Genomic DNA, 12,253 nt, shown 5'->3' with positions numbered 1-12,253 from the left:
TTATTGATTGCAACACTTTAGCCAAGGGAGACATAATTATGACAATCAATTGGTGTTCCACATATGCCAAAAACCACATGGTCTGGAGGTCATGAACAATACTATGCTCCACTACAAAAGACCTGGGTACTAGATCAAACAGGCCGCAACCTATCCTCCCTAGCAAACAAAGGTGACAGGATCCTGGGAAAGACCCAAAGGCCAATAGCTAGCTAAGCCTAGAGAACATCTCTGAAAAACTGCTGCTGTTATAACTAGAAGTAATTCTCTCTGCAAAACATAGAGACAGAGACCAAATCACTTAAGGTAAATAGAAGGGATAAATAGCATCACTGGACATACAAAACTGAAAAGACTTCTTGAGGAGGCAACATATTACTAAAAATCTTCATAAAAACCACACACTCTCCTCACTCTATTAGACCTCAACTTGCAGTACCCTCAAAAAGACAGAAAAAGATATATATCATAACATAAGTACACATACACACAAGGACACAAGAAGCAAGGCAACAGAAGATCCCTGAGGTCTCCCAACTCTCCTAAAGCAGAGCAAAGAGAGAGGAAAGTAAAAAACAGGTATTGGAACTCTACGAAAAGTTTATAGAAGGGATGAAGAAATTAGACAACTTCAAAGAGGAAATGAACCAAAAGTTCACAGCAGTATCACTCAGTATGTCCATGGTGAATTCAGGGGAAGTAAGTGAAAAACTGGATGAGACAACCAAAACAGTTCAAATTTTGAATGATAGATTCAACAAGAGTATAGAAACCTCAAATTGATGTCACACACAAATAGCTGAAATTTTAAAAAACTTACAGAATTCATAAATTGCAGAAATCACCTATGTGCAGACAGAACATTATCCAATTTGTGCTTGATACTCTTATTATTATTGATTGCAACACTTTAGCCAAGTGTCCTTGAAACTAAGGACAGAAGAGTGAATTATACTGACTTACTTAAAGAAGCCACAAGAGAATAAGAAAACAGGAGAAGATAATCTAGCAGCTACTAGATGACAATCAGAAGATCAATCTAAGGCTAAGTGGAGTTAGGGAAAAACCAGATGATAATACAAGTGGATTTGCTAACATATTTACAAAAATCATAGAAGAAAATTTTCCAAATATGAGAAAAGGATTTAAAATGCAAGTAACACAACACCAAACAAATATGACAAGAAAAGAAGGTCACCAAGGCATATCCTCATTGAAATACCAGGTATTCAGCAAAGAAAAAGCACAGAATTTTTAAAACAGAAAAAAAAACATAAAAATCACATATAAAGGTAAATCAACTAGAATCACATGAGACTTCTCAATACAAACCTTAAAGGACAGAACAGCTTGAAGTAAAGTATTTTAGGACCTAAGAGCAAATAATTTCCAACCGAGATTAACTTATCCAGCAAAGCTACGCTTCAAAATGGATACAGAAATAAGGTATTTCCATGAAAAAGACCAATTCAAAAGGTATACAAGTGCTATATCATCACTGCAAAAAATACTTAAGGATATTCTTGACAGAAACAACAAAACCAACAGCTAAAATCTGAGAAGAAACAAAAACTTCAAGTAAGTTCAATGGATAAACAACCAACAAAAAAAGTCAGAAAAAGAAAAATAAAAGAGTCATCATAGAAAAAGAAGACAATAATAGTAAATAATCAACGTATTTCAGTAATATCTCTCAAAGTTAACAGCCTCAACTGTACAATTGAAAGACACAGATTGGTAGACCAGATTAAAAAGCAGAATCCAGCAATCTGTTGCATTCAAGAAACTCATCTAATCCAAAAAGATATTCATATACTAAAAATTAAGGGGATGAAAATAATATTTCATGCTCCAAGACCCTGAAAAAAGCAGGGATAACAATGTAGAACCCAGACATGGTAAACTTCAAGCTAAAACTAGAAGAGACAAAGAAGGCCACTAGATATAACAATCCAACAAGAAGAGATAACATTGAATATTTATGCACCAAATACTGCACCTATCTTCATAAAGCAAAAACTTCTGAATATAAAAGGTCAAATAAACACTAATACAATCAATGTGGATGATCTTTAACACCCAACTTTCACAAAGATATAAATGAACTAAAGATCAATAAATTTCAGAGCTAAACCACACCCTTGAACATAAGGGTATGATAGATATCTACAGAGTATTCCAACCCTCTACAATGAGAGTATACATTCCTTTCTGCAGCACATGATACTTTTTCCAAAATAGATCACATACTAGTCCACAAAGCCTGCTTAAATAAATATAAAAGAAACGCAATGACCTGATGTATACTATTAGACCACCGTAAAATGAAAATAGAAATCAACAACAGAAAAAAAAATCACGAAAAAGGAAGGAGCTCCTGGAAAATTAACAATATACTCCAGAACAAGCAATGGGTCACAGAACAAGTCAAAGGAGAAACTAAAACCTTAATGGAAGTTAATGACAACAACTGTAAAACTCACCAAAAACTCTGAGACACTATGAAAGTAGTTCTAGGGCAGTCAGTGCTCACATTAGGAAAATGCAGCAAGCTCAAATAAATAACCTTATGAGAAATCTTAAGATACCTGAGAAACAACAATAATCCAGGCCCAAATCAAAATTAAAGAGGGAAATTATAAAGATGAGATGAGAGTGGAAATCAGTGAAATTGAGAATAAAAAAACAGTACAAAAATATCAACAGACTGAAGAGCTGGTTCTTTGAAATATCAATAAAATAGATAAGCACTTAGCCAGACTCATGAAAAGAAAGTAAGAAAAGACATCAAAGCAATTAGAAATAAAAAAGGTGAAATCGCAAGAGATATTCTTGAAATCCACAAAGTAGTAACTGCTGTGAAAGTTGTTTTCCAACAATTTAGCAAATTTTAAAGAAATGGACAGATTCTCAGACTCATACAAATTAACAAAGCCCAACTCAATTAAGACATAAATATGCTTAACAACCTAATAATGGTGAAATTTGACACAGTAACGAAGAACCTAGCAACTAAAAAAAGGCCAGGCCCTGATGAATTTATGGCTGAATTCTATAAAAACCTTAAGAATGTTATATCACCAATACCTCAAGCTCTTCAAAGAAATTGAAAGGGATAGAGTACTTCCAAATTCATTTATCGAAGCCAGTATCACCCTGATTCCAAAATCAGATAAAGACCCAACTAAAAAAAAATCTACAGGTCTATCTCCTAAACATATAAAATCCTCAATATGATATTAGCAAATAGAATGCAGCACAGTATCAAAAAGATCGTATATCATGACCAAGTAGGCTTCATACCAGAGATGCAAGGGTAGTTCAACATACATAAGTCAATAGATGTAATACATCACATAAACAGAAGCAAGATTAAAAAAAAACCCACATGATCATATAATAGATGCAGAAAAGGCTTTCAACAAAATCTAACAGCCCTTCATGATAAAAACCCTGAAGAAAGCAGGTATAAAAGAACTATATCTGAATTTGATGAAAGCTATATATGACAAACTAATAGCTGGCATCATACTAAATGGGAAAAGCTAAAAGCCTTTCACCTAAAATCAGGAACAAAACAAGGATAGCCAGTATCACCAGTTCTATTCAACATAGTACTTGAAATATTAACCAAGTAAGGTGTGGTGGCACACACCTGTAATCCCAGCACTCAGGGGCCTGAGACAGGAGGACCGCAACCACTCTGAGGCCTGCCTGGGCTACAAAGTCAGTTCAAGGTCAACCTGAACTACATAATGAGATCCTGTCAAACAAACAAACAAAAAAGAAATATTAGCCAGCACAATTAGGCAAGAAAAAGAAATAAAAGGGATGCCTATAGAAAAGGAAGAACTCAAATTATCATTCTTTGTAGATGACGTGATACTCTACATAGAAGACCCAAATAACCCCATCAGAAAACTCTTAAAATTAGTAACAAACTTCAGCAACATAGTAGGACACAAAATTAACAAACAAAAATCATTAGCATGTGTGTATACCAAAAATGAACAGGGTGAGAAGGAAGTTATGAAAATAATAACATTCACAGTAGCTTCAAACAATGACATACCTAGGAATTAACCTAACCAAGGATATGGAAGACCTCTACGAAGAAAACTACAGTACTCTGAAAAAGGAGATTGAAGAGGACATCACAAAACAGAAAGATGTTCCCTGCTCCTGGATATGCAGAACCAGTATTATCAAAATGGCTATATTCCCAAAAGTGATATACAGATTCAATGCAGTTGCAATCAAAATACCAACAGCATACTTTACAAAACTATAGAAAACAATCCTAAAATTCATATGTAAATAGAAGTGACCCACAATAGCAAAAGTAATTTTGGGCAATGAGAACAAGGCAGGAAGCCTTGCAATACCAGATTTCAAGCTGTCCTACAAAGCAATAGTGACAAAAACAGCACGGTGCTGGAACCAAAACAGATACCTGGATCAATGGAACAGAATTGACGATACAGAATCCTCCCCATATACTTGCAGCTATCTGGTCTTTGACAAAGGAGCCAAAAGCATAAGTTGGAGGAAAGATAGCCTATTCAACAAGTGGTTCTGAGAAAACTGGTTAACTGCATGCAGAAGACTGAAACTGGAACCTCCTTATCTCTGACCATATACCAAATTAAAATCAAAGTGGATGAAAGATCTAAACACTAAAACAGAAACATTAAACCTACTAGAAGATAATATAGGCAAAACACTTGAAGACATAGGTGTAGGAAAGCATTTTCCAAACAGAACTTCAATTGAACAAGAAATAACAGCAAGACTCAACAAGTGTGATTACATCAGGCTGAAAACCTTCTGTACAGCTAAAGAACCAATTAGTAGAGTGAATCTACAGAATGGAAAAAAAATTTTGCCACTTGCTCCTCAGACAATGGACTATATATAAAGAACTCAGAAAAATTAAACCACCTAAAATTAAAGACCCAGTCAACAAATGGACAAGTGAAATAAACAGACACTTCACAGAGAAAAAATTACCAATGGCCAAAAATATATGACAAAATGAACTGAGCGTGGTGGTGCACACCTGTAATCCCAGCACTCAGAACACTGAGGCAGGAGGATCACTGTGAGTCGAGGTCAGCCTGGGTTACTGTGAGTTCAAGGACACCCTCACATAGCAAGACCTTGTCTCAAAAAATAAACCTCCAGGGGCTGGGGACTTAGCTCAGCGGCAAAAGCGCCTGCCTGGCAAGTGCAAGGTCGTGAGTTCGGTTCCCGGTACCGGAGAAAAACAAAACAAAAAAAAAATAAATAAATAAACCTCAAAAAAATACGTATTAATGAAAACACGTTCAACATTTCTGGCCATTAGAAAGATATAAATTAAAACAATGCAAAGATCCCATTTTACTCCAGAAAGAATGGCAATCATCAAGAAATCAAAAAATGCTGGTATGGCTACAGAGAAAAAGGAACCCTCCTACACTGTTGATAGGACTGTAAACTAGTACAACCATTATGGAAGTCAGTGTGGAAATTTCTCAAAGAACTAAAATTACAAATTCCATATAACCCAGCTATCCCCGTTCTAGGTATCTCCCTCAAAGTGCTTAAAATATCATACTACAGTGATACATGTATACCAATGTTTATAGCAGTACAATTCATGATGGGTAAATCCTGGAAGCGGCCTGTATACCCAGCAACAGATGACTGGATAAAGAAAATGTGGTATCTATATATAATGGAATACTACTTGGCCATAAAGGATTACGCCTGTAATCCCAGTACTCAGGAGGCTGAGGCAGGATTGCCGTGAGTTTGAGGCCAGCCTGGGCTACATCAGTGAGTTCAAGGACAGCCCGCACTACATAGTGAGATCCTGTCTCAAACAAAAGGACAAATTTGAAACATTTGAAGGAAAATGGATATACTTGGAAAATATAATGTTGAGTGAAATAAATGAGACACATGAATATGAATACTGTATGGTATATCTCATCTGAATAAGTCAAAGTACAAATTTAAGAGAAAAGAAAAAGGAGGATAGAATGAGACAAGGGGATGGATTTCTTGCAGATGGGAAGGGGCCCAGGGGATGCAGGAAGAAGGAGGACGGGGAGGAAATGGGGAAATAGGAAATACTAGAGTGGAGATATGCCATGTACAAGGTCCTAATAACCTCAGTGCTACATATGGACATAGGTAGATATATCATTTATGAGGAATGGGCCTTTACCAGATACCAAATCAACTGGCATCCTGATTTTGGATTTCTCAGCCTTCAAAAGTGTAAGGAATAAATTTCTGTTGTTTTTAAGATCCTTGGTCTGAGGTATTATGTTATAGGACCCTAAATGGATAAAGACACCTTGCACAGTCCCATTCACCGCTATCAGGGACTCTGGGGCTAAGAAAAGTTACACTAAGGTGAACTGTATCTTCTCCTGATTTGTGTGGATACCTTATTTCAGCCAACTTTCTAGATCCATGATTAACTAACTCAAGCAATGAACCTAACCTTACATATGTATGCATGAGGGGGCTCTTTCTATAGAGTGATAGTAAATCTGAAATCATACTGAAAGCTAACATATGTGTTATAATCAGCATGGAGGACAGACTAGATTTCAGAAAAGTAGTCACATAGCATCTAAAGAGCAGGGATTCAAAGAAGCTAACTTTACCAATGCTTAGCCAATCCTGCACAATGGGGTAAAACATTATCTAGTAGGTACAAGTATTTTGGAAGACAAAATAAATACTCTATTTTAGATGTCGAGTATAGTTCATCAGGCTTCTTTGCAGCCTAGGTGAGATAAAACTTCTAAACGCACACTGGAAAAGTCCTCATCTGTAAAGTATAGATGAATAACCATTTACTATACACTCAGATGAGAATTGAGTTGATAGAGAAAAAAGTGCTTAGATTAGTGCCTGACATATAGTAAGCACTTAGTAGCGATCAGTCATTACTATTTTGTTAGACTAGAGACTACTTTTGGCCTAATTCTATACTCAATTAGCAACATTATGTTATGATTTTTACTAGTACCTTTATAATATCAGAAAGCAGATGACTTGGATGTGAACTTAAAAATTCCAGTTGAGATTCTAGATTTTCATAGTTGGAGACCAGATCTTTGAACTGTGGCTCTCAGTGCTTCTATATATCCTGGAGATTTTTTTTTTTTACCGTCATTGTGACTGGGCTAGTGCTGTAATTTAATGCCCAGGTGACAGAGATGTTAGCTGAGGTCAGCCCTACACAACCAAAAAATTGTCCTGCCCAAAATGTCCATAGTGCTTGAATTGATAAGCAATACTCTAGACTAAAATGTTTCCACAATAGTAGTTACATCCAAATCCTAGGCATCCCGCTGAGCCACTGCTGGACTTTCCCTAAATACAGTATAATATCCCTTTTTTTTTTTCAGTTATCTACAATTTTATACCTGTTAATCACTCTATCTGCCATTCCTGAGAACTCTACCAATTAACTCAACTGGTATGTGCCACAGAAGAAGAGCCCCTGCAGTTTCTGAAATAGGGCATTGATTCCAAATAAAATCTGCTCTTAACACTCTAGGGAGGGTAAGAGTCTGGCAAACTGGAGAGACTCCTCAAAGAAGAGGCTATGTAAGGCTTACACAAAAGCAAAGCAAAGAATTGAACTAGCATACTCACATTTGTGAGATCTTCAAAAGCTGATCTCTTTTTTAATGTCCCCTGAGGTGAGGATGGAGATATTTTTACATGGTAATTCTCTCTCATCTGAAAAAGTAAAAGAAGTAAATGGGTATATCCAATAGTGACCAGTCCCCCTTCAGGAACATCTTCAGGGCTTTGGAAAACTCCAGAATCTCCAAGTAACTGGGAAGACACATGATAGGTCCCATAAACTATAACTAAAAAGATACTTTGGCACTCAGAGCTTCACTGATGATGGAGACAAGACTGTGAAGAGACAAGAATACCTTCAGTGTAACCTTCAGAATGAGCATTATAGTTTATAGAGGCTATTTTTTTCTCTAATTCTTTATATTTATGGCTACTTATCATACTATCCAAAATTAATCAGTACGACTCCTAGTCATTCCTTTAATATGGATGCTTTCAGGTAAATGTGTTCAATAATTTAAGAGATATTTAAGCAAATCTTATGTTAAAGTAGCTAATTTAAGACAATTCTAATAAAAATAACAGTACACATACCTAGATATTAGTCCAGAATCAGATCTTTACTAATTATTGACCTTAGACAAACTACTTAATCTCTGAGCCCCAATTTCCTTAGCAGTAAAAATGGAATGTTAACTACTTTACAGAATGATTTAGAATTAAAAAGAGAATACATTTTTTAAGTCTAGCAGGGTGTGGTGGTATATGCCTATAATTTCAGTACTTGGGAGGCTGAGGCAGGATTGCCACAGCCTGAACTACATAGAGACCCTGTTTCAAAAACCAAAAGAAGTCTATACAAACTATAAATGGACAGAAATAGTATTTTAAAAGTATGTAATCTGGTATGACTATAAACCTCACAGAGAAATTTTTGTATTTAAAAAAATATCTGCTAATCTAGATTAATCTTTAATTGCTAGTGGACATAAAGAGGAAGGGGGGAGGACTGAATATTCTACAGCAGAAGGGGTTTCCTTTCTAGCTATTGTTTATCTATGCATGACTTACTACACTCCCAAAGGAATAAGATCATCTCTATGAGGTTAGAAGTTATCATACTGTAGGGCTCCTCTTTGCTTAATAGCTTTTATTTGGTGAAAGTCTCCTAATTCTCAGACCTCCCCTATGAAATCCTGAGAACAAACTCTGCCTTGCATATATCAGAGAGTTCTTACCATGTGAAGCAGGCCACCGGGACCTGACCATCTGCTCTGTTCTCCAGGTACACCATTAACAGTTAGTATATAATACAATAAGTTACCAGAACTTTAGAAAATTGAATTCACAACACAACAGACCACTCCAAAACTCCTGAAGATTTGAGAAGAACTACTTCTATGTCCTGATTTGCGAAGATAAGAAATAAGTAAATATTAGTCTTTTATCTTGGTCATGATAAATAATCCCAATAGAAATAATTAGCAAAAATAAAATATTTCCTCATACATTAGCTAAAAAATAAACTGTCTGTTGTCCAATTCCACTTAATATTACTGACAAATAATTGGTTCAATATAAAATTAATGGTGGAAAAGTGAATGCATAAAACTGAGACTTGCAAAATGTGCTCCAAAAAGTTGGGTTAGGAAAAATAAATGCCACAAAAGAAAACTTAATGGCAGAACTCCAATTAGAAAATGTCATATAGGGCTGGGGATTTAGCTCAGCTGCACAGCACCTGCCTGGCAAGTGCAAGGTTGTGAGTTCGATTCCCGGTACCGAAAAAAAAAAAAAATCAACTAAGAAAATGTCATGTAAATAAAATCTTGATCAATGTATCAAATCTTTCTTTATACTTTATATGGGAAAATATCTGACCCTTCTGTGAAAATAATTTTAGTAAAACAAAAGTGAAGATGGTAAGAACATATTTCTCTGCACTGAGAAAAAAATCAAAAAAATTAAATTGGCCTAATGATGTTTGATTTGGGAAACACTCTCTTGACAATTTCTCAGTGTTAATATAATTCAAATTAAAATATGTATGGCAGCTGGGCATGGTGGCGCACACCTGGAATCCCAATGCTTGGGAGGAGGCTTTGGCAGGAGGATCACTGTGAGTTTGAGGCCAGTCTGGACTGCATAGGGAGTTCAAGGCCAACCTGAACTACAAAGTTTGACTGTTTCAAAAAAAAAAAGTAGGACAACAAACATGGAATACACCAGGGTCAGAATGGCAATGTCAAACTATCCACAGGTCAAAACAGCACAATAAAATATATCCACATTATTCAAACTTAGTACTGGTTGAGTATTACTTAATTCAAAATGCATGGAACTAGAAGTGTTTTAGATTTCAGATTTTTTTTAGATTTTGGGGTATTTGCATATACATAACAAGATCTCTTGGGAAATAAGACCCAAGTTTAAACAATAAATTCATCTATATTTCATATACACTTTATACAATTGGCCTGGAGTAATTTTAGGACACCTATATTTTGATTGTGACTCTGTCATAGGAATTCAGACATGGCATTTTTTATTCGTGGAGTCATATTGGCACACACCAAGTTTTAGATTTGCGATTTTCAAATTAAGGATACTCAATTCATACCTGTAAAAACTATGATAATGCATTTGCCAATATAATCTTCATACTCACGCCAAGATGCACATCCTGGTAAGCTGCTTGGCACTTCTCAAAGAGAGCAAGAGTACAGACAGGCACGATCATTAATCAGAACTGAATACTGTTTGGTTTTTAAAGTTGTGGAGGATGGCCTTTATTTGAGTCATGTATTTACAGAAGAATTCACACTTTGTTCCCAAATTCTTTTTTTTTTTTTTTTTTTTTTTTGTCTTTTTGAGACAGAAAGTTCAGGCTGGCCTTGAGCTCACTTTGTAGCCCAGGCTGGCCTCCAATTCACAACGATCCTCCTGCCTCAGCCTCCCACTTGTTCCCAAATTCTAACTTACTGATATTCTCTACCTACTAAGGGATGCCACCTCTTCACAATTTCTCAGATTAATCTAGGCATACTGGTATTTAAAATATGCAAGGGTCCTACGATGAATGTGATCATTATTTACATCAAAAGTATAGCAATAAAATTAATGAAAAAAATAAATAAAATATGCAAGCATGAGGCAAAGTCATGAGCCAATGCCAGAGACACTACTGGGAAAGACAGCTTGCTCTAACCTTCTTGGATTGGCCATGATCACTGCGCACAATTTCTGTGGACTGAAATTTCTTAGTTTCAGGCTTGAACTGTTGTGGTGGCCGTGGCATCTCTTACAGATTCAGGAGCGTCTTTTCCAAGGCAGGGCTGCAATCAGAAAAGACTTTAAAACACCATTCACCAGAAACATCACAGAATTCTCCAGAAACTTTTGAAAAACCTCAAATTCTCTATAGTATCCCTTCAGAAAACATACTTTGAAGTTGGGTGTATCTGGGTTCAAATCTTGGTTATGTCACAATTAACCTTGTGAAAGTATCTTAAACTCATTTGGCTTCAGCTATCTCATCTGTAAAACAGAAATAAGTTTATCTAGTTCTATAGGGTGTTAGAATATACATATGTATATTCTAACTAGTGAGGACTCACTGGAAGAATCTTTAGGAATATAAAATAGGGTCCCATATTGAGATGGGCAAATTAATTTCAAATTAAATGAGATACTCTATGTAAAAAATTCCACACATACCTGCCATTCTATATAGGCACTGGGGCCATGGCTTAGCACCTAATTCAGACTAGGAATACTGGCACATGTTAACATGACAGTTTTGCATTGAAAACAATCAAGTATACAATGACTCCTATAGTATGGAGATAGAGTTAATGTTCTTTAAAAGGCATAGGGTTCTGGCCATAGCAATTACAATGATGCTACAGAGAAGACAAAAAAATAACTGCATACACATGTATGGATGATAGACCAAACATTATTCAAAGGCTGCATTTAGTCAGGAAAAAAAAACTGTAATCTAATTCAAAAAAGAAGATAATAGTACAAGGAATTAAATCATTGAAAATGATTTGTCTTAAGAATTTAATGTTCATTACATCCCTTAGAAGAATCCTTTGCCCATCTCAATATGGGACCCTATTTTATATTCCTAAAGATTCTTCCAGTGAGTCCTCACTAGTTAGAATATACATATGTATCTTACAAGCAAATACTTTATTATTAGAAATAATCATTGTTTGGATAAATAAGAGACACTTTACGCCCAGATACAAGAGGCTCTTCTAAACCCAAATTCAATTTCCAAATTCATTTGACAAAGAACAGGCTTCCCTAAGACTTTAAAGGCAATGCAACAAACTTATTCTACATAACAGATGATTTAGGCAAGAGATATATAAAACATGGATCTTATTCTAGAAATATTTATAAGCACAATTCTAACAGTAACATAACAACGTGACAAATGAAGCAGGCATGGTGGTGCATGTCTATAATCCCAGCACACTGGGAGGCTGAGGCAGGAAGATCACAAATTCAAGCCCAGCCTGGATAACTTAACAAGACCCTGTCTCAAAAATTAAAAGGTATAGGGGCTGGGGTTTTAGCTTAGTACAAAAGTCCTAGATTCGGGCTGGGGATTTAGCTCAGCGGCAAAAGCGCCTGCCTGGCAAGC

The 12,253-nt window shown here is 35.8% G+C and overlaps 1 protein-coding gene across 3 annotated transcripts in view; it reads right to left on the bottom strand.

The window, feature by feature from the left end:
- The window catches only part of Ccnb3 (cyclin B3), a 66,396-nt gene that overhangs the window by 46,057 nt on the left and 8,086 nt on the right, over positions 1-12,253 (bottom strand). For all 3 annotated transcript variants that reach the window (XM_005411353.2, XM_005411354.2, XM_013508133.1), the window contains exons 2-3: positions 10,805-10,931; positions 7,663-7,749 (exon numbers count right to left, since the gene is read on the bottom strand). In XM_005411353.2, the coding sequence (XP_005411410.1) occupies positions 7,663-7,749; positions 10,805-10,894 (177 nt within the window). In that variant the 5' untranslated portion in view covers positions 10,895-10,931. The remainder of the gene's footprint in view (positions 1-7,662; positions 7,750-10,804; positions 10,932-12,253) is intronic.

Source organism: Chinchilla lanigera, unplaced genomic scaffold, assembly GCF_000276665.1.
Source record: "Chinchilla lanigera isolate Chin_1 unplaced genomic scaffold, ChiLan1.0 scaffold00142, whole genome shotgun sequence".
NCBI classification, from domain to species: Eukaryota; Metazoa; Chordata; class Mammalia; order Rodentia; family Chinchillidae; genus Chinchilla; species Chinchilla lanigera.
The sequence above is the reverse complement of the archived record's forward strand: the minus strand, read 5'-3'. Positions and strand labels throughout refer to the sequence as shown.